The 26861-nt window shown below is 46.8% G+C and overlaps 1 protein-coding gene across 2 annotated transcripts; it reads left to right on the forward strand.

Moving 5' to 3' along the window:
• The first annotated feature begins 6189 nt into the window (after positions 1-6189).
• Positions 6190-10846, forward strand: PCDH8 (protocadherin 8). 2 transcript variants are annotated; one of them, XM_004274541.3, is made up of 3 exons: positions 6190-9031; positions 9204-9411; positions 9883-10846. In XM_004274541.3, the coding sequence occupies exons 1-3, from the start codon at positions 6407-6409 to the stop codon at positions 10257-10259; spliced, it is 3210 nt and encodes a 1069-aa protein (XP_004274589.1). In that variant the 5' UTR covers positions 6190-6406; the 3' UTR covers positions 10260-10846. The 2 variants fall into 2 exon arrangements, with proteins under 2 accessions (XP_004274589.1, XP_049556990.1); XM_049701033.1 differs by having other exon boundaries at positions 6190-8740.
• Positions 10847-26861: the final 16015 nt, after the last annotated feature.

Raw genomic sequence — 26861 nt, forward strand, 5'->3', positions numbered from 1 at the left:
CCAGTTCCCGGCACAGTCAAGCCCCTGCCTCCTCTGGGCTCGACAGGCAGGGAGTGCACACCTGCATGTGACCACAGTCCGCCCTCCAAGGACTGCGGGCAGCACCTGTGATCAGCAGCCACACTTCTCACGCCCGATTCTGTCTCCTCCCTCTTCTCTCTCCCCTGTTTCTGGGCTGGCCGGCAATGTCTATCATTTCTTTGGTTGGTTTTCTTTTTTTAAATAAACTTTATATTAGAACAGTTTAGATTTACAGAAAAATGGCTATGATAGTACAAAGAGTTCCCCTAAACTCCACACCCAGTTTCCCCTGTTATTAACATCTTACGTTAGTATGGTACAGTGGTTACAATTACTGAACCATATTGATACACTGTTATTATTTAAAGTCCATCCTTTATCCAGATTTCCTTGGTTTTTCCCTAATGTCATTTTCTTTTTGTTCCAGGACACTCCACTGCATGTAGATGTCATGTCTCCTGTCATGTTTCTCTTAAGTGGGACAGCTTCTCAGACTTTCCTTGCTTTCGATGACCTTGACAGTTTTGAGGAGTCCTCGTCAGGTATCTTGTAGAATATCCTTCAATTTGTGTTTGTCTGATGTTTTTCTTATAATTAGACTGGGGTTCCGTGTTCTGGAGGTAAAGTGCCATTTTCATCACATCTTATCAAGGGTACATACGATGCACATGACCTATTGCTGTTGATGTTGACCTTGATCACGTGGTGGAGGTAGTGTTTGTCAGGTTTCTCCAGGTAAAGTCCCTCTTTTCCATGCTGTCCTCTTAGGAAGGAAGTCCCTATGCACAGCTCACCCCTAAGGATGGGGACTGCTTCTCACCCTCCTAGAAGGGAAAATACCTGCATAAACTGTTTGGGATTCTTCTTGCATGAGAGATTTGTCTCTTCTCTCCCATTTATTTACATCAGTATGGATCATTGTTTTTGTTTTTAATCTCTGTTCCTACAGCACACACCACAGAGTCTGGCACTTAGTAAGTTCTCAGTAGTGTTTGTTGAGAGAATGAGGGTGTATGAAGTGACCTGTTTCCCCTCAAAATTCATATGTTGAAACCCTAACTCCTAGTACCATAGGATGTGATCGTATTTGGAGACTGGGCCCTTAGAGAGGTGATTAAGGTCAAATGAGGTCATAAGGGTGGGGCCCTAATCCAATACGACTGGTGTCCCCTTTAAGGAGAGGAAGAGATACCAGGGCCAAGTGCACACAAAGAAAAGGCCATGTGAGGATCTGCAAGCCAAGGAGAGAGGCCTCAGGAGAAATCAATCCCACCTGCACCTTGATCTTGGACTTCTAGTCTCCAGAACTGTTAGAAAAAATTTTCTGTTGTTTAAACCATGCAATCCGCAATACTTGTTATTGCAGCCCTAGGAGACCAACACAGAGGGGAAGCACAGGCTCAAACATTTTTTTACACATCAGCTCCATGTAAGTCATAGGAGGTTACCTCATGCTCCTGGGCATCCTACGAGGGAAAGTCCTTTGGAATATTCCTGCTCCCCCAGAATTATGGGTCACTGTCCACTAAATATTTGTATCTGTAAGTGGTTTCAATCATGATACGTGGCTTTTGTGGAAATGAGTGGTGAAAAAGTTTACTGAAAATTCCTTTTTGCCATCATCTGATCTCAATAAGACAGCAAGGGACCAAAAGATTCTGAAATGACATGAGGGCGTTAAAGTTACTTGAACACTCACATGACCATTTTCTCCTTCTTTTGGGATCTGTACACCTACCACTATGTCTATTATTATTTCCAGAAAGGGGGCAGGGGTGGGAGGCAGGAAGCCAAAGCAATGTAGACAGGAAATGGGAGGGTTTTTCTTTCTTTCTTTCTGAACAAATCCCTCACCTATAAAATAAGACGTTTAGATTATATGGCCTGGATCTTTTCTTCCCCCTGTGCTTTAAAAGGAAAGGATAACTAACAAGTATTCAGAGCTTCCTAAGCAGCTGATACTATATTATCTTACATAGTCCTCAGGACAATCTTACAAGGTACTATTATTATCCCCATTTTACAGATAAAGCAGCTAAGATTCAGAGAGATCAAGTAACTTGCCCACGGTCGCCCAGCAAATCAATAGTAATGTTCAGATTGAACCTAAGCAGGATGATTCCAGAGCTTGCAGTCAACAGCCGTGTTTTGTTTCTTTTCAGGTTAAGTGGGTTTCCCAGAGCATCCCGACACACAGAACAAACAAAAGGATGGGTGGCCCGGGACCTGGAAATGGTCCAGGGTTTCTGAGCATCAGGCACTGGGGTCAATCCAAAATCAAAGTTTAAACAACAGTTACCTTCACCCCCAAACTGTCTCATTGTCTGACTGCTGAGTTTGGATCAGCGCTGTAGAGGATGTTGCTCTGCGGTGTGATATTAACGTTTAAAAGTCACTATGCCAGTATTAACAGACCAACATGGGGGCGGGGGATCTTTCTCTAAAATATGAAGTAAGCAGTTGGAGTGTAGAAAAGAGCTTGGTTGCATTTCTAGAGAGCAAACCCCAGAAAACCCAGCGACTTAGTAATTCTAAGAGATATCTACAAAGTGTGCTTTGGTTACAAGAATGAACTGGGTGCCTCTGAAGAGCTGCCTCTGTTCTCTGCTTGGATTTGCACTTGCTGCAAACTTCCCTGTAAGGTTTATCCGGTGGAGTGAGCCTGTTGGAGGAAAGACGATGGGCCCTGGCTTTTTTTTTTTTTTTTTAAGTTAAAAGGTGAAACAAATAACCCCTGTCCCCATCCATCCTTAGAATTACACTTTCCAGCAAAGTCCTTTTCGTGGTAGATATAATCCTAATTAAAAATAAATTGCATGCTGTATAGAACTTTTAATGGAAAAGATAATCCTATTACGTATGAGAATATATCCTGATTTTCTTTCCCGCTAAACTGTGGGAGATATCGGATCAGGCTGAGCCCCCCTATTGTCGCTGCTTCGAAAACTTTCCTGGAGCCCTAATCCGTCACGTGACGCCCGTGTCAATCTCGGGGTCTGCACGCGAGTTTCACAATGCGGGCATTAGGCTCGGTAACAGAAACCCAGCTTTGCGGAGCCCGCAACATTTGCATGCCGAGGAAACGCGGGCCATTGTGGGGCCCTGTTTGTTCTCAGGATTGCGAGACAGTTGCCGGCGAAGTTGCTAAAACCCAAAGAAAGGGGCTCCTTTGAGCCAACCCGGGCCTTTGGTATGATAACAAGTCGATTTGAGCGGCTTTGTGGCGCCCGGATCAGCGCCGGGGGAGGGCGAGCGGCGATCCCTTCCCCCTCCGCCTCCGGCCCCGCCTCCTCGGACAATTGGCTTCCCGAGGGAGTTGTTGTAGGCGCTGGTGCGCTATTTTAAATCGTATTTCCATAATCTGGAGGCTGCAGGCCCGGAGCTCTTTCTGCTCACGTGCCTTCACACCGCTAGGCGGGCTCGGAAAGGCCTCCGCGCGCCAGCCGGGGCAGTTGCTCGCCGCCCTACTCCCTGACTCCCTGCTCTGGGCTCTGCGCTCCGCGCTCCCCGGCGCCGCCGCTGTCGCGGCCACTTGGAGCGGCCGAGGAGCTGGCAGCGGATAAGATGCTTTGGGCTACTAGCCGCGCCAGATCCCTCCTCCCTCCTCTTGGCTTTTGCCTGCTCCCCCCACCTCCCCCACCGCACCACCTGCACTCCTTTGTTTATTTCAGTCTTGAAAATGAGCATCATGACGTGGACGCGCTTTGAGTAAAAATATTAGGTAGTTCCCATTCTCCCGCCAAGCCAAAAACCCAAATTTCAACAGCGCGCTGCTGGGCTCCAGCGGTCCAGCCCAGAACTAAGAGGCGCGGGGGCGCAGGGGGCGCACTTGCGTCTCCCAGCCACTCGCGGGCGGGCTCTTCGCAAGTGTCTACTCACGGGGGCAGCTGAAAATATCCTTTCTCTGCGACTCCGGCCCCACCGCCCTCTCCATCCTTCCTCTTGCCCTGTTCTGGGCTCGGCAGCGGCAGCACACCGACCTGAACTCTCGCGGTTACACTAGCGGCAGTGCGGAGGCCGCTGTCCGACTGCCGAGCTCGGAATCTGTCCGCGTCCGGGCTGGCCCGGCACGGGGTTGAGGAGCGAGTGCAGGAACCTGGGAGCGCCAAAGGTCACCAGCGCGCCGGGATGGGAGTATTACAGGCTCGGATGGAAGACGGAAAGTTCTTTCGGCTGCTCATACTCTCTTGGGCGGGAGCAGAAAGAGAGAGCAAGCTATTAAATGGCAGTTGAGAGGGGGGAAAAGTGGAAGAGAAAGCTGGGAATTGGGCTCCCGTAGGGGGCGTCGCCCTTTCCACGTTCCAGCGCGTCCGCTGTGCCTGGCCTCTTTACTTTGAGCATTACCAGGCCCACGAGGTGGAGGAGGCAGGGAAGGGAACCGAGAGGCAAGATCGCTCTGAGGAAGCCCCCAACTCCGCAGTCTAGCGCATCCCGCCTCCCAGTCTCATAAGAGCTCTTATGATGTTTGGGCTGCATTTTTCGCCCTCTGGCAACTCCAGAGCTCCTCTGTCATCCTTCTCCACCCTCACTGCCCACCCAGCTCCCTGCTTGGTCTCCCTACTCTGGGACGACTTCTGTAACTCTTCTGAAAAGACCCCAGACACATCCCCTCGGGTTTGAGGGAAAGGAAAACACAGATAGGGTGTTGACAGTAGAACTATAATCAGGATTCAGAAGAATATTTGCTAAATGCAGTCTGCTTATCAAATCCATCGCCTTAAAAAAAAAAAAAACTCCCTGTGGGTGACATTTTTTTTACCTCTCCTCCTTCGTGTGTATTTGCATAGCCTGCTCAGTAAATCTCTTCAATTAGAATCAGTAAGAATCTGTCTTGCTCGGGTTTGGAGACCCATCTCACTGGTCTTCAGGGATACTAGGGGGAGGGAGGAATACCTGTGCGGGCAGCGCAACGCCTGACCAGCCGGGAGACCCGCCCAGCCCAGAGCTGGCAATGCCGAAGCTCCACACTTTAGTAGGCAAGGCAGATGGTTAAGTTCCCCCAGGTTCGTGCCAGGTTTCAACGTCATGCTGTGATTTTGTTCTTCTGGAACGGGATGAGTATTGCTTCCCAGAGCGGCCCTATTAGAACAGAAAGAAAATCCTCTAAATAGGCGGAACAAGGCATCAGGAGGGAAAGTTCTCTAAATGCACTTTAATACGAGCCGCGTATTGTGTGGAATTCAGCGCCCATCACCGTTTAGCCAGAGAGCTATGGTAGTGATTGGGGATGAATAGAGGAACATAATGGATACATGTGGCGTTTGCTCATTATATTCAAGTTAGCCCAACTCCGCTGTGGAAACTGTTCAACTTTCTCTCCCCTTAGCTTGTCACAGTTAAATAATACAGACATTGGGGCCTCCAATGGGATCGCCTGCCACGCCATTCTATTTCCACTACTAACGAGGGCTTCATAAGCCTTTGATACAGTCTGATCTTTGAAACCTTTCCAAATCTCCTCAAGCTTATGCTAAATCCTATTTGGAACTTTTTCCCCCTTGTCTGCTAGCGCCCAGGGCTTAAGAAAGCCATTTGGACAATGACATATATACTAACACGTCGCAGAGCTCTTTTCTGAAAGGGAAGTGGCAGCTCTGATCACCGGGGCTCACACGAGCAAAACACAACTGCGTACACAAATTTGAATAAAATCAATTTTCCCTTATCCTTCGGGCTCCTAAATCGAGAGGCTATTGCCGAGCGCCGTGGGAAGCTGGGAAAGAACGCGAACTGAGCCTCACCCGGCAGAGCAAGTCTGTGCAGAGGGGGCGCGAGCGGTTTCAAAGCCTCCGAAGTGCAAAACGCAGAGTGAGCGCGGGGTCCCGAGCCACTGGGGCGAAATCCCATATGATGGCTGTCAGTTCAAGCAGCCAGCACAGGAGGGGCACAATTAACAAAACCGTCCGCTCCTTTAACGCCCGGCGACCCGTGCCAACTCCTCTACAGGCAGAGCGCTGACAGGAAAGAAAAAAAGCAAAAGGAGTTAAAGAAACAAAGGAAAGATTCCCTAATTTTCATTTCTTGTTTTCCCCTCTAAGCCTTTCCACACTAAAGGGATTGTCGGAGGCTGGCGTAGGAGCTGCGCGAGGGCCAGGCCGCCATTGGCTGCCGGGTTCGGATGATTTGCATATCGGCTGCTATAAGAGCGGAGGCGGCGCTCGGCGGCGCAGCTCCAGCGAGAAAAGGCGAGGGAGAGGTGTGGGCCGTGGGCGGCATCCACGCGTCCTCAGAGCCCGCCGGCACCTCCAAGCTGCAGCCTGCAGACTTCTCCCGCACACGCCTCGCAAAAAGCGTGCTCTGGGGACCCTGGGACTCACGCCCAGACCTGCAAACCAGAGAGGAATCGCTCCCTCAGCCTTTTGGACTAGCGCTCGGGGCTGGCGGCATGAGTCCAGCGAGGCGCGGGGGAATCCCCTGCCTTTTCCCCCTGCAGCTCTTCAGCCTTTGCTGGGTGCTCTCCGTGGCCCAGAGCAAGACAGTGCGATACAGCACCTTCGAGGAGGATGCCCCCGGAACGGTCATCGGGACCCTGGCTGAAGACCTGCATATGAAAGTGTCCGGAGACACAAGCTTCCGCCTGATGAAGCAGTTCAACAGCTCGCTGATCCGAGTGCGCGAGGGCGACGGGCAGCTGACCGTCGGAGACGCGGGCCTGGACCGCGAGCGGCTGTGCGGCCAGGCCCCGCAGTGCGTGCTGGCCTTCGACGTGGTCAGCTTCTCGCAGGAGCAGTTCCGGCTGGTGCACGTTGAAGTGGAGGTGAGGGACGTCAATGACCACGCGCCGCGCTTTCCCCGGGCCCAGATCCCCGTGGAGGTGTCCGAAGGCGCGGCCGTGGGCACGCGCATACCCTTAGAGGTGCCGGTGGACGAGGACGTGGGCGCCAATGGGCTGCAGAGCGTGCGCCTGGCCGAGCCGCACAGCCCCTTCCGCGTGGAGCTGCAGACGCGCGCGGACGGTGCCCAGTGCGCCGACCTGGTGCTGCTGCAGGAGCTGGACCGCGAGAGCCAGGCCGCCTACAACCTGGAGTTGGTGGCCCAGGACGGAGGCCGCCCGCCACGCTCCGCCACGGCCGCCCTCAGTGTGCGCGTGCTGGACGCGAACGACCACAGCCCGGCCTTCCCGCAGGGCGCCGTGGCCGAGGTGGAGCTGGCGGAGGACGCGCCCGTGGGCTCGCTACTGCTCGACCTGGACGCGGCGGACCCCGACGAGGGCCCCAACGGCGACGTGGTCTTCGCCTTCGGCTCCCGTACCCCGCCCGAGGCGCGCCGCCTCTTCCGCCTCGATCCGCGCTCGGGCCGCCTCACCCTGGCCGGGCCCGTGGACTACGAGCGCCAGGACACTTACGAACTGGACGTGCGGGCGCAGGACCGCGGCCCCGGGCCCCGCGCCGCCACCTGCAAGGTCATCGTGCGCATCCGCGACGTCAATGACAACGCGCCGGACATCGCCATCACCCCGCTGGCCGCCCCGGGCGCGCCTGTCGCCTCGCCCTTCGCCGCCGCCGCCGCTGCTCTCGGGGGTGCGGACGTGACCTCGTCGACCGGGCCCGGGACGCCAGAGGCCGGAGCCATCTCTCTGGTGCCAGAGGGGGCAGCACGCGAGAGCCTGGTGGCGCTGGTCAGCACCTCGGACAGGGACTCGGGAGCCAACGGGCAGGTGCGCTGCGCCCTCTATGGGCACGAGCACTTCCGACTGCAGCCGGCCTACGCGGGCAGCTACCTGGTGGTGACCGCGGGGTCGCTGGACCGCGAGCGCATCGCCGAGTACAACCTGACGCTGGTGGCCGAGGACCGCGGCGCGCCCCCGCTGCGCACCGTGCGGCCCTACCTGGTGCGGGTGAGCGACGAGAACGACAACGAGCCGCTCTTCACGCGGCCGGTCTACGAGGTGTCAGTACGTGAGAATAACCCGCCCGGGGCTTACTTGGCCACGGTGGCCGCCAGGGACCCGGACCTGGGCCGCAACGGCCAGGTCACCTACCGGCTGCTGGAGGCCGAGGTGGGCCGCGCTGGGGGCGCCGTGTCCACCTATGTCTCGGTGGACCCGGCTACCGGGGCCATCTACGCGCTGCGCAGCTTCGACTATGAGACGCTTCGCCAGCTCGACGTGCGCATCCAGGCGAGCGACGGCGGCTCCCCTCAGCTCTCCAGCAGTGCCCTGGTGCAAGTGCGGGTGCTTGATCAGAACGACCACGCACCGGTCCTGGTGCACCCGGCACCGGCCAACGGCTCCCTGGAAGTGGCGGTCCCCGGGCGCACGGCAAGGGACACGGCCGTGGCGCGCGTGCAGGCCCGGGACGCAGACGAGGGTGCCAACGGGGAGCTGGCATTCGACCTGCTACAGCAGGAGCCGCGAGAAGCCTTCGCCATCGGCAGCCGAACGGGGGAGATCGTGCTCACCGGCGACCTATCTCAGGAGCCGCCCGGCCGAGTATTCCGGGCGTTGCTGGTCGTATCCGACGGCGGCCGGCCCCCGCTCTCCACCACCGCCGCTGTCAGCTTCGTGGTGACAGCAGGAGGCGGGCGCGGGCTGGTGTCGCCAGCCAGTGCAGCGAACTCGGAGCGCTCTCGCCCTCCCGGCTCTCGGCTCGCGACGTCGGGGCCGGCGCTACAGTGGGACACGCCGCTGATCGTCATCATCGTGCTGGCCGGGAGCTGCACGCTGCTTCTGGCCGCCATCATCGCCATCGCCACCACCTGCAACCGCCGCAAGAAGGAGGTGCGCAAAGGGGGGCCCCGCCGGGAAGAGCGGCCCGGGGCGGCGGGCGGCGGAGCCTCGGCTCCCGGCTCCCCGGAGGAGGCCACCCGGGGAGCCGGGCCCAGGCCCAACATGTTCGACGTGCTCACCTTCCCTGGCAGCGGCAAAGCGCCCTTTGGCAGCCCCGCGGCCGACGCGCCCCCGCCCGTGGTCGCCGCGGCCGAAGTGCCGGGCTCGGAGGGCGGCAGTGCCACCGGGGAAAGCTCCTGTCACTTCGAGGGGCAGCAGCGGCTCCGCGGCGCGCACGCCGAGGTGAGGCCTTCCTTCGGCTGGGCGCCCCGCTCGGTGCTCCGCGGACAGGCTGGGGGAAGGGACTGGAGGGGTCTGGGTATGCGTGCGTGGGAGAGGCCTAACCTGTCGCCCTTGTGTTTTTGTTTCTTGTCCAACCCTCACCCCTGCTTGCTTTCCCCATTCCCTGCTGCAGCCCTACGGCGCCTCCCCTGGTTTCGGAAAGGAGCCGGCGCCCCCTGTGGCTGTCTGGAAAGGACATTCTTTCAACACCATCTCCGGCCGAGAAGCGGAGAAGTTCAGCGGCAAAGACAGCGGCAAAGGGGACAGTGATTTCAACGATAGCGATTCCGACATCAGCGGGGACGCTCTGAAGAAGGATCTCATCAACCACATGCAGAGTGGTGAGGACTCCTCTTTCCTGCCAATTCAGCCTTTCTTCTCTCCCTCCGTTTCTGCAACAGCCTCTCTTCTCAATCTCCATTCCCGGACCCCCTCCCTCTTTCTCACTTTTTTCTGTCCTTGAGTTCTGGATTCCAGCCTGCCTCAAACATGAATTTCAAAATGCCAAGTCGAGGCAGCTCCACCACCTAAAATAAACCAGACTCCCATCCTGTTAGGTTGCTTTCTGAGAAGAGAAATTCTGCTTATCAATTTTTTTTTCTTTTTTGCTTCCAGCTAAAGCTGAGCCAACTTCGTATTAAAGTGGCTTTGTAGGAACAAATATTCATTTCAGATCTGGAATCAGGGCGTTCATCTTCTTACACGCTTTCCTTTTCAGCCGCCCTGACCCCTGTCTGACGCTTTGAAGATGGAGGCGCAGTGTGTGTAATCTCAGTAATCATCATGCCCTCTTCCTTTCTCTTTTATGTTAGGACTGTGGGCGTGCACCGCGGAGTGTAAGATCCTGGGCCACTCTGACCGCTGCTGGAGCCCCTCCTGCGCTGGAGGGCCCAGCACACATGCTTCCACTCACCCGCCAGCCCAGATGTCGACCTTCTGTAAGAGCACGTCCCTGCCCCGGGATCCTCTGCGTAGGGACAATTACTACCAGGCCCAGCTGCCCAAGACAGTGGGGCTGCAGAGCGTCTATGAGAAAGTGCTACACAGAGACTATGACAGGACAGTCACTCTGCTCTCCCCTCCTCGTCCAGGGAGGCTCCCAGACTTGCAGGAGATTGGGGTACCCCTCTATGAGTCCTCCCCTGGCAGGTACCTGTCCCCAAAGAAGGAAGACAATGAAAATGTGTAATCCCATGCTGCATGTTGTCACGCATATACAGGTCACTCCAAGAAGCCCCTAAGTTATTGACCGGTTTCAGTGTTGTATATAGAAATATGCAAGATGTGCCTTAAAATGAAGTTGTTGGAAGCTATTTCCAATCACATTGGTACTGTTTGGTATTTGCAAACAAAAATGTAGTTAATGTAATTTTTATGAAATGTGTGCAGTATTTAATTCTTATCATGCTATTGACTTTAATTTCCCTTGTGGCTTGCCATTTTCTTAGTGTTTTTAACCTGTACATGGTGTAATGTAATGTTTGTATATAATGAAATTTTGTTATATTTTTATATAATAAAAGCTAAAGTGGAAGTTATTGCCAAAGGAACTGTCTGTAAGACAAAAAAACAAAACATGTTGGAATTACTTAATGGAAATTTATCTTTGACCCGAAACAACCTAGTGTTAGAGAAGTTTTGCCTTGCCAAGTGTAACTTGTATATCTTGAGTCTGTGGTAGATTTCAAGTTCAATGTTATTTAATTACATTTGGTTTTCTGTAAACCATGTCACTTAAAAGCAGAGTAATAAAGGATTTGTCATGTGTTTGAAGAATCTGCTAATTGCTTTTTGTGAACTTACCGACAGTCAGGCATTCACAAAAAATCTGAGTACCAGAATTAAACCTTCTTCAAGTGCTAATTATTTGGGCATTATTAACGTTCACAGCAACAGTAAACCTGTGGGATTTCAAGTATTGGAGTCTCATCCAAGTATTAAAAATATTTGTTGCTTTTGTAAAACATATGCATATACATCAGGCACTCTATAAAATTCCTGCCCTCATTTATTTACTCAACAAATATTTATGGCGCATCTACCAAAAAGTGGAGGAAAGCTGAGTTTGGACTGTTCATTCACTAATTAAACAAACATCTGTAAAGCGTTTCCTCACTGCAGTAACTCCTCTAGGGTCTGGGGTTTAAGGTTAAGAAGATATAGTCCCAAGAAGCTCTTACCTTAAATATTAAGGATTTTAATATCAAAAAGAGACTCAAACTTATGGGTGAAAAGACATGGTGCTTGAGATGTGTTTTAAAATATTCTAGAAGAAAACATGAGACTATATGAAATGAGATTGAAAGATATATTGATCATGGTCAATGCTAACATTGGTACGTGTGTGTGTGTGTGAGTGGAGAAGATTATACCAATCTATTTGTGTGTTTGTGTGTGAAAATGTGCGTAATGGAAGTTTTTTTTAAAAAAAAAACACTCAAAAGACCTGTTATAAAATGAAATAAAATTTCATTTTATTTGAAATTATAATAATGAGAGCTAACATTTACTGAACAAGTTTTTATATGAGCGGAGCTCCTTACAAAGATATTCTGCATGAATTATCTCATTTATTCCTCAAATAACCCCCATGAGATGGGAACTATCATTATTTCCATTTTACAGATAAGGAAACTGGGACACAGAGAGTTTAGGTAAAATGCCCAAAAGTCACACAGCTGGTAAGTGGCCAGGATGAGATTTAACCCAGATTACTCAAGGCAAGAAAATAAAATAAGCAATGATTTTGTTTTCTTTTTAACTTGAAAGAAACAAAGAGTTAAGTAGAAAAGTCCCAACGCATCGCCTTTACTGACTGATTATTGTTTAGCACTTCATATTTGTGAAGTGCCTGTGTTCCTTTATTACTGATTATGGAGAGCGAAGCTCTGTAATGAATAGAGGAGCCCTCGAAGCTGCCTGTTGAATTCATAATTGAAACCAGTGGTGGCCGCAAGCTGAACAGCAGGGTGGGCACACACGAGTGCTTCGCGACCCATGGCCTGTGCAAAGTTCAGCGGTTTCTGAAGGCAGCTGAGCTGCACATGAGCCTTATGAGCTCAGAGAGCCCAAACAGACTTCAGGTTCTGGAAGAAAATGTTGGATATGGCCAGGTTACCGGACAGCTACAGAACCGTGATGACCAAGCCCCAGTGGAGAGACCCCAGCTAGACCTCCTATTCTAACATCCAAAGCTTTATTCTTGAGCCAATCTCATCCAATGCAAAGCAGAAAAATGAATAATCCCGCAATGGCAGCCTGAAAGCATCCAATCTCTGAAAGTGTTTGCCGGCTCTTGTCCTTCAAAAGTAAAATAATGTCATTGTCATTATTTTATTTTGTGCTGTGTTAACTATTTCATTGTCCCCAAAATTCAGTTATCAAAATCACCATGACTTCACTGTCCTATTTTTCCCTTAGAGAAATGACCATTAAAAGGCCCAATTTTGCTTGGAACTTTAAAAAAAGTCAAAACATAATTCAGTCCTTAAAATCGTTTGTGTAAACAAAACAAAAAAGAGGGAAGGGGACTCATCTCAGAGTCAGCCATAGGACCTCTCAGAGAAACAGGAACTATGATGAAAGAAGAACTATGATGAAACTATGAAAGAAGAACTATGATGAAACTATGATGAAAGAAGCTCTCTGCTTTTCTTGAGAAGTGTTGATTCTCAAGCATATTTTTAAGAAAATATATTGCTTTATTAAATTAAATGAGATAATATATATGCAGAATACTTAGGACCGCGCCTGGCCTACAGTAATACATTCTATCTTCCTCTTTCCTTGCCTTCCTTTGGAGCCAATCTCTATGAGTGCAGCCCCAACCACTAAGGAAGATGAAACAGACTCAGGATTTCTGGCCTTGTTCTGACACTGGTTTGCTCTCTTTGCTTCTTTCACTATCACTGTGTAGACCAGGGCCTCATATATAGTCGACACTCTACAAGCAAGTATGGTTAAATGAACATCACAAGCAAACTCACAAGCCTTAGGGGTTTGTGATGGTGCCACAAGCCTGTCTCTGGAGGTGGAGGCCTACAACCCCGGGGCACCTTCGCAGGGAACACTGGGACATGGAAGGCACTTGGGGAAGTGGGAGGTCACCTTGAAAGAGAAAACTAGAGCCAGACTTTAACTATTTCACTTTTTTTATGTCTGGCCCCATTGACCTGGATGTCCTACACTTCTTATAATAAAATATCCATCAAAGAAACCACTTCAGAAAATTAAAATGTAAGTGGTTTCAACATCTATTGAAAAGTGCATTCTGAAACAGCAAAAACAGGATGCATGTCTCCACATACAAATATACATGCACATGGAAAGAAAAAAATATATAATCAAGATGAGTTCCACGCCACAATTAGCTAAATATCTGGTTTATCTCACTCAGCAAATATACGTTTTTATCATCCAAAAATTCCATTTTAGAAAATAAGCATATTCACTTTAGTACTGAATTCAGTAACAACAGATAACTGGAAATGCTGTAAGTTTTGAAGGCAAACTGAAGCAAAGTAATATAGTACCTGATGGGGCACTGTGCTTTGCAACAACTCAGAAGGGTTTTGAAAATGCTGTCTAGGTTTCAACAGCTATGCAATAACTCAAGAGAGTATTTATCATTCTGTTTCTTCAGGGGAAATAATCTGCAGTGGAATTCACCACCAGGTTCAAAGTCACCTAATAAGAGAAGAGCAGGCAGAAAGAGACAACAGGCTGTTTTAAAAGCCATCACTTAAACCACCAGATTAAATGTGCTCTTGTAGCAAGGACGGAAAACATCTTCACTCATTATCAGAGTGTGAGATTTGCTCCCTCAAAACTTGCTTAAGAAATTCCAACAAGTCCAAGTGAAGCCTGCATAGTTTAATGGGGAATTAGGAAAATTCCATTTTCCAACCCAGTACGACACTTGGCTAGATCACGGACACCTCGGACTTGACATGTCCGAATCAAAATCATCCTCCTTCCCTGGCATCATTACCAAAAAACTACCCCTCTGGCAATTGTTTTAAACTCTGCAGTTTTCAGACCAAACCCCAAATACTAAAGTCATTTTAAGATGCCATCAAATTTCTTCCTTCCACTCACCAAGGTCTGTTGATTCCATTTCCTAAATATTGTTTAATTGTCCTTTCACTCCATCCCCACTGCTGCCCTCTGCATTCACTTCTGCTGCAGTGGATGCTTCTGGTTGCCCTATGACTGTCTCCATCCAGACATCTGCCTCTGCAGCTTGAGACTTGCTGAGAGCTTGGGGGTCCACCAGCGTTGGGGCCCCAGAAGCTTGGTCAGCTCGTACACAGGGCAGTCTGGAAACACTGGGGGTTTAAGAACTGTCCCTCAGCCCATTAGGGACAGGCATTGGTGGATAAATATCCCAGCTTTCCCATCCCTTGGGAGGAAAACTCTGAGCTGTATTCTACACAGTTCCCCTGAGGGTCTCAAGGGAATTTGAACCCCAGTTGCTCACAGCAGCATCCTACTCAGCCAGACGCCCTTCACTGGCTGTCCCCCTGCCCTGTCTCACTTTCCCCACTCTGTCACTTGTACTTCCTGGGATCTGCTCTGAAATAAACTTCCTGCACCCAAGCCTTTGTTTTAGTAACTGCTTTTAGGGAGACTATCTAAATCAGGATGGATGCATAAGAACAAGAACAAGAATAAGGACACCAGTTTTTAGCGATTACTGCATTTTAGGCACTGCGCCAAGCACTTTACAGTTAATCCTCACAACCTTATGAGGTAAGTACTCATTAAACCATTTTACATATGGGGAAAGCGAGACTTGGAGGGGTATGGTAACTTGTCATAGATCACACAAGCTCCTATTAGGAGGAGCTTGGATTTTAAAAAGATCTTTCTGATACAGAATAAGACATCCTGCCTTATATGAACTCTCATTGTTTCTTTCCTGGGTTCCAGCATGAGTCTCCTATCTGCTCTCCCTGGATTCACTACCTGTTTCCCTTCACTCCATCCTCCACGCTGCTGCCATAAAGACCTTTTCTAAAATCTGATTTTGTCACTCATCTGATTAATACCCTCATGACTTTCCATCACCTCTAGGATAAAGTCTGCAGGGCTGTCCATGGCATCTCAGGCCCTCAGTCCTCTGGTCCCTTCCTCCTTCCCCAGACTGGGTACTGGTCCCCCTACTCGCCAGCATCCACCTGGAACTTCAGCCAGAAGGATCTACTTGTGTTTCACCTTTCCTTCCTGGTCCATTTGCCTAGGATGACATTCTAGTTCCTCTTCTCTTCTCCCCACTCCATCCTTTCTCTTTTCTGGCACTTTTTCTTATCCATCAAAATTATTCAAGGATCACGTCAGCCCCTCTCCCAGCCAGCAGCCAGACAAGGCACAGTGACTTGTGTGCTTCCTCAGCACTTCCTCAGCACGTAGCCTCACCTACCTATCTCCCCACTCCTGGCCCATGAAATCAAGGTCTGTCTGTGTCTTTCATCTCTCCATCCCCAGCACCTGGATCACTGGCTGGTACCTAATAAAGATTCAATAAAGGCACTTGCTGAATGGAATGATTCACTGAGCCAAGCACAAAAGGTCACGGTTACACACCACAACCAAGAGACTCTGCATCTACAAGTCAACAGACTTCCCTCCAGGGGGACCGTGCTAAATCTGCCCCCAGAATCAGAATCAGAGGTGACCGAGAGGTTCAGCGTCTTATCTACCCAGCTTAGTGCTTAGAGGATTCAGAAGCTGCACAAGCCCTGACCGTATAAGTCACCTTAATTATTGAAGGACAGGCCCTCCCCATCTCCTAGTTTCAGCGCAGCAGCATCTCTTCAGACCCAACTCAAGAGATTCCCAGAAGTTGGTACCCGAAGCCACATGGCTCAAATAATCCAGATAATTGTCAAATCTCCACTTTGTTCCAGGCAAACACAGCAAACAGCGAAGTTTGATGAAGGCATCAAATCGCTTATTACGCTAAATGTTAGATATTAATCTCTTATTTTATTGAGCCTGTCTAGTTTGCCAAATTTTCTCCCTATCAATTCTAGGAAAGTAGCTGTTGAGGGGTGAGGATTTGCTCCAAATGAATGTCACTAGATCATCAGAAGGGCTGAGCTGTTGGTGGCGGTAGATACCTGGCTGGGAATGGAATCTCAATTTTATTCAGCAACTGACTTTCTGTCATCACTTAACCTCCTTGTGATCCATTCTGCTTATCTGCCAAAAGCACTTCACCACCAGCCTCACCGGAGTGCGAGAACAAACTCATGAAGTACAGCAAGAAGGCTAAGCACTGGGTCAGCCGTCTTCCTGCGTTAAAGAAATTCAGTGTCACCACTCTGTCCTTGGACCACGCTGTCCCTGGCTTTCCTCCCTATGCTTGTGGTGGAACATCTCCCAGGCTATGTTTACACCCAAAAGCTAGTAAAAATCACATTCTACTAATTATCTAGATATTTTTAGGTACCCATATGGGACTCTTAATTCTTCATAAATCCTTCAATTCTTCCTTTTACTTGGGTGATTGTCTTAACTCACTTGGGTGGTTAAGTCTCTGAGCAGCACAGCCTGAGTCAGGGATTCTTTTATTTTTTTAATTTCATTTCATTTAATTTTTTATACAGCAGGTTTTTATTAGTTATCTTTTTTTTTTTTTTTTTTTTTTTTTTTTTTTGCGGTACGCGGGCCTCTCACTGTTGTGGCCTCTCCCGTCGCGGAGCACAGGCTCCGGACGTGCAGGCTCAGTGGCCATGGCTCACGGGCCCAGCCGCTCTGCGCGGCATGTGGGATCCTCCCGGACTGGGGCACGAACCCGGACCCCCCGCATCGGCAGGCGGACTCTCAACCACTGCGCCACCAGGGAAGCCCTAGTTATCTATTTTATACATATTGGTGTATATATGTTAATCCCAATCTCCCAATTCATCCCACCACCACCACCCGCCCCCCACCCCTGGCTTTCCCCCCTTGGTGTCCATACGTTTGTTCTCTACATCTGTGTCACAATTTCTGCCTTGAAAACTGGTTCATCTGTACAATTTTTCTAGATTCCACATATATGTGTTAATATACAATACTTATTTTTCTTTTTCTGACTTACTTCACTCTGTATGACAGTCTCTAGGTCCATCCACATCTCTACAAATGACCCAGTTTTGTTCCTTTTTATGGCTGAGTAATATTCCAATGTATATATGTGCCACATCTTCTTTATCCATTCATCTGTCAATGGGCATTTAGGTTGCTTCCATGTCCTGGCTATTGTAAACAGTGCTGCAATGAACATTGGGGTGCATGTTCTTTTTTTGAATTATGGTTTTCTCTGGGTATATGCCCAGTAGTGGGATTGCTGGGTCATATGGTAATTCTATTTTTAGTTTTTTAAAGAACCTCCATACTGTTCTCCATAGTGACTGTATCAATTTACATTCCCACCAATGGTGCAAGAGGGTTCCTTTTTCTCCACACCCTCTCCAGAATTTGTTTTTTGTAGATTTTCTGATGATGCCCATTCTAATCGGTGTGAGGTGATACCTCTTTGTAGTTTTGATTTCCATTTCTCTAATAATTAGTGATGTTGAGCAGCTTTTCATGTGCCTCTTGGCCATCTGTATGGCTATTTACGTCTTCTGCCCATTTTTTGATTGGGTTGTTTGGTTTTTTAATATTGAGCTGCATGAGTTGTTTTTATATTTTGAAGACTAATCCTTTGTCCATTGATTCATTTGCAAATATTTTCTTCCACTCTGAGAGCTGTCTTTTTGTCTTGTTTGTAGTTTCCTTTGCTGTGCAAAAGCTTTTAAGTTTCATGAGGTCCCATTTGTTTATTTTTGGTTTTATTTCCATTACTCTAGAAGGTGGGTCAAAAATGATCTTGCTGTGATTTATGTGAAAGAGTGTTCTTCCTATGTTTTCCTCTAAGAGTTTTATAGTGTCTGGTCTTACATTTAGGTCTTTAATCCATTTTGAGTTTATTTTTGTGTATGGTGTTAGGTAGTATTCTAATGTGATTCTGTTACATGTAGCTGCCCAGTTTTCCCAGCACCACTTATTGAGGAGACTGTCTTTTCTCCATTGTATATTCTTGCCTCCTTTGTCATAGATTAGTTGACTATAGGTGCGTGTGTTTATCTCTGGGCTTTCTATCCTCTTCCATTGATCTATATTTCTGTTTTTGTGCCAGTACCATACTGTCTTGATTACTGTAGTTTTGTAGTATAGTCTGAAGTCAGGGAGCTTGATTCCTCCAGCTCTGATTTTTTTTCCCTCAAGATTGCTTTGGCTATTTTGGGTCTTTTGTGTCTCCATACAAATTTTAAGATATTTTGTTCTAGTTCTGTAAAAAATGCCATTGGTAATTTGATAGAGATTGCTCTGAATCTGTAGATTGCTTTGGGTAGTATAGTCATTTTCACAATATTGTTTCTTCCACTCCAAGAACATGGTATATCTCTCCATCTGTTTGTGTCATCTTTGATTTCTTTTATCAGTGTCTTTTGAAGATCATTTATTGAGAAATTGCTCTCAGAAGAGGAGAGAAGGCAGCTGGAGACCGCAGGGAATGAAAGCTCAACACAGTCATGGTCTCAGTTTCAGCCTGGTCCCACCTGAGCTTTGGAGCACAAAGTGGTTCTCTCTGGAGGCAATGGGCCAGGCTTTCCTACCCTATGTCAGTCATTGGTTTCTGGATAAGAAAGGGGGTACATTGCATCACCTCCCGTGGCAAGGAGGCTCCTGGTAGGCTGAGGGCAATTCTCGCAAGAAGGGACCCATCACAAGCCTTTGGCAGCCAGTATGGTAGCTAGGAATGAGTGCACAGTCTATATGGGTGCATGTGGACGAGGCGCCAATAGTATCCCCTCTATTTGTTGATTTCAAATCAGAACCACCTGGAAGGTTTGTTAAAGCAGAGCGCTGGGCTGCAGCCCAGAAGTATCTGACACAACAGGATTGGGGTGAGGTCCTATAGTTTGCATTTCTAACATATTCCCTTTTCTAATAAGTTCTAATGCCACTGGCCCAAGGACCACCCTGCAGAACCACTGCACTATAGAAACTATGCAGTGTTGAGCCAAGACATACCTTCTGACCTGCTGTGACTGTCAGGTTTCACCCGGGAGAATTTCAGCTCTAGAATATAATTGTCAACCAGTGTCTGCAGAACGTTCAGCTCTACAATTGTCACAAACACAAAAAGCAGGCATACAACCCCTTTAGAGAGAAGGTAAAATGGTGAGTGTGGAGGTTAAAGCTAAAAAGGCAAGGCCATGTCTCATCTACCAAGCCATCATCAACACCATGTTCCCTGCCTCCATCCTCCCACCCTCCCCCCTCACAGCACACAGGTGGGAAGGTGAGGGGTGAGGCAAAAGGGGAAGTGAAGAAGTCAGCTGATAGCAGTTCAAGGCTGCTCACAGGTGGTTAGGCTCTCTTTGGAGCACTGAGTGACACACCTCATCAGGGACCCAGACCAATGGGCATATCCAAAGAGGATGGTTTAGGAGATAAGGAGACTCATTGCAATAATGCTTCATGAAGGAAATTTGGTAAACAATCTATAATGATGCAAGATACGCAGAACTAAGAAGGGCTACTTCAAGAAACAGTAAATCCTTGTCACTGGAAACTTTCATGCAAGGACGTGACAATCAGCTGATGGAATGAGCAGGTAGGGGATCTGATTTGGGGATTAGATGAGGTAACCTTTAAGCGTCCTTCTAAGCCTATTTGTTATTAGTTTATGCAAATTCCTCGATATGCCCTTTCTCCCACTCTCCAGATGTTCTTAACATTCTCTCCTGCTCTACCTGATCCTCAAATGATAGAAAGTTGAGCATGCTAGCTTTTATTCCAGTTGGCTTATAAGAGCCCCTACATTCCTTCCCATTTTCTGAGAAGAGCCACAGTAATTCCTGCTTTCCTGGTTGTAAACTTAGCTGATCTGGGAAACTAGCTCTGTTATTTTCTCCTTGTATGGTATAAAACCCAAGGCTTGTCCCTGTGAAGTTGCCTTTAACTTGTTGTAAGGTATTTTCTAAGCCATTTTCTAAAATACGCTGCTCACACTGACAGCCCCCTGAGAGCAGATCATGATGAGTGGCTCCATCTTACAGGGAGGGAAACTGAGCAAAGGATCATCAGAAGCAGGTGTCTTCCCAGCCTTTTCCTTAGCCCTACCACCTCACCACTCTCCTTATTGCCTATTAAATGGGGATATTTTTTCAGGAAAAGTCTCCAGGCTTATGTCGATTTTAAATCATTTAAGGATTGAGTCCCTGGGGTTGTGTTTTGGCCGACCTCCTGCATTTGCTCATCCCAGACCCATGTTCTAGAATTCAAAGGCGCGGTGATTCATTTCTGCTTTTCAGCCTCACTAATCAGAGAAGCTTATTGTTCTTGCCATACGCTGAGTGATATAATGGAAATTTCTAGGTTGAGGGCATTAGATTCAGATGCAGCACACACAAAAAATTGTCAGGCAATCTGATTTACTGTAGCTGGAGAGATTGGGAAGAAAAAAAGAGCAAGACTGGCTTGTTTGTGCTCTTTCTTACTCCTGACTATAGACCCAAACAACTGCCAATTTGCTTGACCAAGTCATCTGTGTGGGCATTGCTAGGGTCCCGTAACTCCAGCCGGACAAGAAGGACTGAACAGGCCTGGGCAGTCCACAGACAACCAGTTTATAAGGAGTATCAAAATCCCCATGAAATAAAACTAGATCTGGAAAATTATCGTTTCCAGAACCCCTCTCAAAAAGAGTCAGCATGGGACTTCCCTGGTGGCTCAGTGGTTAAGAATCCGCCTGCCAATGCGGCGGACACAGGTTCAAGCCCTGGTCCAGGAAGATCCCACATGTCCCAGAGCAACAAAGCCCATGTGCCACAACTACTGAGCATGAGCTCTAGAGCCCGTGAGCCACAACTATTGAGCCCGCGTGCCACAACTACTGAAGACCACATGCCTAGAGCCTGTGTTCCACAACAAGAGAAGCCACTGCAATGAGAAGCCCACGCACAGCAACGAAGACCCAATGCAGCCAAAAATAGATAAGTAAAAAATTTATATTTAAAAAAACATATTTACATTAGATTAGTAGTATTTTTTTTAAAAAAGGAGTCAGCGTGTGGTTGGCATATTGGAATGGGGGGTCTTGGGGTGGGATGGGGGGAGATCAGCTGCAAAACTGTCTTCTAAGGAGCATTTATGCATTAACTGTGTTGCTTTTTGTTTGCTGAATGGGGCAGGCAAGGTTGGGGAGAGATGAACTGCTGGGAGGAGGAGAGGTAATTGTCCTTCCCTGGCCTTTCCTCACTGCCATCCTTCAAAATAAATGTGAAATGAATATTTAAAGGATATAGGCTTAGGGGGACTTAAATCTTGTTTGTAATGTTTTATTTCTTTTATTTAAATTGATCTACAATGAATATGGCAAAGGATTAACATTTGTCAATTCTGGTTGGTAAGGCACATGCGTGTTTGTTTTTTTTATTCTTTCAACTACAACAAAAAAGTATGACTTTGAAGAATCACTCCATTTATTAGCTTGAGCAGGGCTTCTGTGTGTCTTTATCCCACAATATTACCATTGCCACCATCCCCAACCTGTACTTCTTATCCTCAACTGAATACTGCTCTGGTCAGGATAAAGATCAACATATGAGTGGTGACTATAGTCACAGACCTAAAGATATGAGCATATGGATTCCCTGGTCAGAGAGAAGCACATGAGGGTCAGAGATGCATGGATAATGCCTCTAGCAGCCCATCTCTCCTCCATGGACCAACTCAGAGTCAGCGACATCACTCACAGCCAGCCGTATGGAGGGGAGAGGACCACCCTTACAGGGCAGTGTTCATGCTACAATGGGCTTGGGATTAGGCCAGGATCTGTGGGGCCACTAAGAGCTCTGACAACATAGGATAGGCCATCTTCCCAAGACTGGATGTAGACACTTCCTTATGAATGATAGCTTTACAATATCCACACCCCTGCGAGTAAGCTTGGTCTCGTTTTATTTTGAAGAACCCCACCCGTTCAAATACAAAACATGTAGGGAAGAGATCTAGGGGTCCCCTAGAATCTTTTAGAAGGTCCACAAGAGAAAAACTATTTTCATAATAATACTAAGATGTTACCTGCCTTTTTTTTCACTGTGTTGACATTTCCTCTGACAACGCAAAAGAAAAGCTAGATGAAACTACGGTTGCCTTAGCATGAATCAAGTCAGGGGTGCCAAACCACTAACCATTGTATTCCTTGCACTTGCAGAAAGAATGTCCTCAAGAATGACCTTCATGAAGCAGTAATAATTATTAATTTTATTAAACCTCAACCGTATATAGTATGTATTTTTTTAATATGTTATGTGACAAAATGGGAAGTACATACAGAACACCTGTGTTTAGAGAGAAGTACAATGGCTGTCTCAAGGAAAAGCACTGATGTGAATGAGCTGCAGGCTGAACCAGCTCTTTTTTCATGGAACACCATTTCAACTGGAAGGAATGACTGGCAGACAAACTATGGTTATTTGGGCTTGGGTATGAACAAAGTGAGTCTACCACTTTGAGGGAGACAACAGATAGTGCTTGTTCCAATAATAAAATTTAAACTTTCAAGGGAAAATTAGAATTTTGGAAAACCTGTGAGCTTAACAGCTCTCCAGTACTTAAAGACTTTTTAAATGAGATTGGTTGTGATATTAACAAATGTGAATGTTCCAAATTTAGGTGATCTGTGTAACTCAGCGACATTTTTCATGTGATCAATGCATGATGTTAAAAAGGCATGCATGGGGCTTCCCTGGTGGCGCAGTGGTTGAGAGTCTGCCTGCTAATGCAGGGGACACGGGTTCGAGCCCTGGTCTGGGAGGATCCCACATGCTGTGGAGCAACTAGGCCCGTGAGCCACAACTACTGAGCCTGCGCGTCTGGAGGCTGTGCTCCGCAACAAGAGAGGCCACGACAGTGAGAGGCCCGCGCACCGCGATGAAGAGTGGCCCCCGCTTGCCACAACTAGAGAAAGCCCTTGCACAGAAATGAAGACCCAACACAGCAAAAATAAATAAATAAATTACTAAACTCCTACCCCCAGCATCTTAAAAAAGAAAAAAAAAGGCATGCATGGGTAAATGATTCATTCATTCAAAGTGCAAGACAAACCAATGAATTTTAATGTAATAACAGATAATGAAAATTTCATTGGTATGGTTTCAGATTCCAGATTGCAACAAGCCTTTAGGAAACTATCACTTGTAGAATTTTGGTATAGTAGCAAAGAGGACCACTACTATAAAAAAAGGCTAGTAAAATACTCTTTCCTTTTTCAGCTACATATCTGTGTGATGACACATTTTCTTCATATATTGAATACTTGAACCAAAACAATACTTTCCAACAGTATAAATACAGAAGCAATTATGAAAATTTAATTATCTTCTTTTAAGCCAGACATTAAAGACATTTGCAGATATACAAAACAATGCCCCTTTCCCATAATTTTTTGTTTTTAAAATATATTTTTATAATAATTATGTTATTTTGTTCATATGTTTTTGGTTTATTATTGTTATTTTAAGTTACTAGTTTAAAATTTTCTCAGGTTTAATTTTTCACATATACATCATTCATATAGACGTAACCTACATTAAAAAAAGGTCTTTGGGGTCCTAAATAAATTTTAAGAGTGTAAAGAGGTCTTGAGACCAAAAAATTTGCTAATCACTGGATTAGGGCATTATGTGAAGATTGAGTATATATATATATAAAATGTCTGACTTATTAATAGTGTTCAGTTATAATATTAATAGTCTGCTCATATTTATTATGTACAGACACTGTTATAAGTGTTTGTTTAATCCTCACACACCTCTATGAGATAAGTACCACTATTATCTTTTTACAGATGAGGAAAATGAGGAACAGAGATGTTAAACAAACTGCCCAAGTAGTAAATGGTAGGGCTGGGATTCCCAATCCCTATATTATACTGTTGGTGTTGATGTTGGTAACGGTTGTAAATTAGATTCTATAGTTTCAGGTTACTAACTATAATTGTTTTCCCCAAGCCTTTTATAAGGTCTTATTTAATATTCCAAATTAGTCTCAAATGTGCTATAGGATATTAGGGGACTGGAATAAAGGAATGGTATTAATAGAGAAAACAGTACCCCCTCCCATTCTTGTGGTAGAAACCGTATAGATTCACAGAGCTCAGAAGAATCAACTGAAAAGTCCAGCTGTCCTTCCTTATGGAGAGATTTTTCCCTCCATAATCAATCTAAAGGATTCATATTGCATTTGTTAAGTAAAATGGGACTTTCCCTATACCTGCACCCTGGTTCTCAAAAAAATGACAATCTAATTAAGGGGATAAAATAAATATATGAAATAACACCTAGAACAGATGACAGTACCTAATTAAGTGCTAAATTAACATGAAACCAGATTGAACCTTTTTTTAAAAGAGCTTCTCTTAGATGATTCCGAAAATACTTTAGGAATTACGGTGCCTCTGGGTCATAATTAAGAACAGTAATTATTATTGTACTCCTGATGTCACAGAACTCTGAATTAAATTCTTCCACATCTCAATTTAGCAAGCTTTTTTCCTCCACTACAGATCCAGGCTTTGATTTTCAGTTTTCCCCACATCCACCGTAAAGCGCTTTTTTCAGGATGTTTCTCTGTGTTGCCATCAGCCACCAGCCCCTCACTCAGAGAAGATTTTTCTGTGTACCTTTGGAATGGTGTTGAGGACATTTGTCACAACAAACAGAGCCCTTTTTATGGGTGATGCCTGTCAGGTACTGGCACCAACAGGAATTGGACTTCTCTGGGCTACTGGGCTATTTTTCTTTCACACACATTGTGGATTTTGTGTCTGGCCAGATCTCCTTTCTGCTTTGACTTACAGACGTTTAAAAGCCAAGTTTGTTATCTTCTTGTTATAGGTTTCTGTTTGGACCTCATTCTCAACTCCTTTTTAAGTTATTTGCTTTCTTCTTTTCTTCCTCATTGTCATCTTGCTATCTTGTATTTTAGTTATCCTTGAAAACTCTTCTAAGTCCTTTGCAGGAATAAGATGGGTTATAAGTAACCATTCTGTTCTGTCACCAACTAGCAATATGACCTGAGCAAGACCTTCAGCTCTGGGCTTCTGTCTGTAAAATGCTTACCTCCAAGGTGCCTTCCAACTCCGGTTATGATTCTTAGTAGCGGATATCAGAGAATTAGGGCAAACAAGATGTTTCAGGGCCAAGCTTACAAATTGAAATGTGCACTAAAGAAGAATTTGCTGGGGTCCTTCTCAGACGTTACCAATCAACAAGTTTCTGGAAAGGGGTGCAAATAGTGGAAGGTGGAAATGTTACCGTCACAATACTTCCCTCTGGTCCTAACCTGTGCCAAGGACATTTTCAAGACCTGAACATCTACTTTGTTCAAGGTAGGATGCTAGGAGAAAGGATGGGGAACAAAATCAATGAGATCTGGTCCCTGCATTTGAGAAGCTTGGCAAGTAAGGGAGACAAACTCTTAGGAAGAGAAAACAAGGGAGGGAGGGCTGAGAAAGGGAAGAAGTGCCAAGTGAGGGATGCTTAAAGGGCCAGAGCTCCTTTAGCATCTCGGGAGCTAAAGCACGGCCAGTCCTGACCCGAAGAGCAGTGCTGAGGGGCCAGGGGACCCCTCCTTGGCTGCCCTGTGGTGGCAGCAGAAGAGGAGCCCCTGAGGGGAAAGAGGCAGCTCACCCGGCTGCAGGTGTCAGGGCTCCATTCATGCGAATCCATAATAATAATAACTTCACACGTGAGTTAGCTTATCTTTCCAGGCTCTGTCAAGTTTACGTGCCAGATGGTCCTTGCCTTCTACATCTGATTTACTGTAGGGCAGACCAGTTGTGCCTCAGCCCAGGGCAGGCCCACATCTGGCAGCCAGTTGGTAAAAATCTCTGCATACAACACTCGTGCCTCCATATCCTATTCCCCAGAGCAATTCTCTTCCTATCTGTCAAGGTTTTTTATATGTTTTTCTCTTCTTGGCTTATTTCTAGGACTATTTTGAATATCTGTCAGCAACAGATCTGCTTAAGCACCTTTATGTTGAGGAAAGGCTCTTAGTGTGATACACAAGTAATGCAACTACCATATTTCATAGTAAAAATACACACGGATGAAGTACAGAGGCAGACGCGGTTGACTTCCTACTTCCCTTTTCCCTGTGTTTGTAGGATCCCAATTTCATTTGGGGAGGCAATTTGCTCCAGGAAGGACCTCAGCCCCCAGCTTCAAAAGATGTGCACTGATTGATTCAAGGTGACCCCATTCCTCTTTCTAGTAATTGGATAGGTTGTGTGAAGGTGAAACAGGAGTAGCCAATGGTACATAAGTGAAAGTCTGCTGGGGGGCTTCTAGAAATAATTTTACTCCCTCTCTAAAAGAGAGAGAGAGAGAGAGAGAGAGAGAGAAAGATACCAAGATAAATAAAAACATCCATGCACACAAAGACTAGTACCCGAGTTTCATAGCAGCTTTATTCATAATAGCCAAAAACCTGAAACAATCCAAATACCTACCAGAAGGTGAATGGATAAACAAGTCCTAGTATTTTCAAACAATGGAATTATTAGTAACAAAAAAGAGTGAACTAACTGATACATGCAACAACACTGATGAATCTCAAAATCTTTATGCATAACCAAGAGTCCATACTGTGTGTTCTATTTTCATGAAGGTCTAGAAAAGATAATTTGATCTATAGTGATAGAAATCAGAGAATAGTTGCTGGCCGTTGGTGGGGGGGGATT

Source organism: Orcinus orca, chromosome 18 (genome assembly GCF_937001465.1).
Source record: "Orcinus orca chromosome 18, mOrcOrc1.1, whole genome shotgun sequence".
NCBI classification, from domain to species: Eukaryota; Metazoa; Chordata; class Mammalia; order Artiodactyla; family Delphinidae; genus Orcinus; species Orcinus orca.

Excerpts from the sequence above, each read along its gene's own strand:
- PCDH8 (XM_004274541.3), top strand. The coding sequence starts at position 6,407 with ATGAGTCCAGCGAGGCGCGGGGGAATCCCCTGCCTTTTCCCCCTGCAG. Across the intron at positions 9,032-9,203 it reads TCCGCGGCGCGCACGCCGAG|CCCTACGGCGCCTCCCCTGG; the intron begins GTGAGGCCTTCC and ends TCCCTGCTGCAG. Across the intron at positions 9,412-9,882 it reads CATCAACCACATGCAGAGTG|GACTGTGGGCGTGCACCGCG; the intron begins GTGAGGACTCCT and ends CTTTTATGTTAG.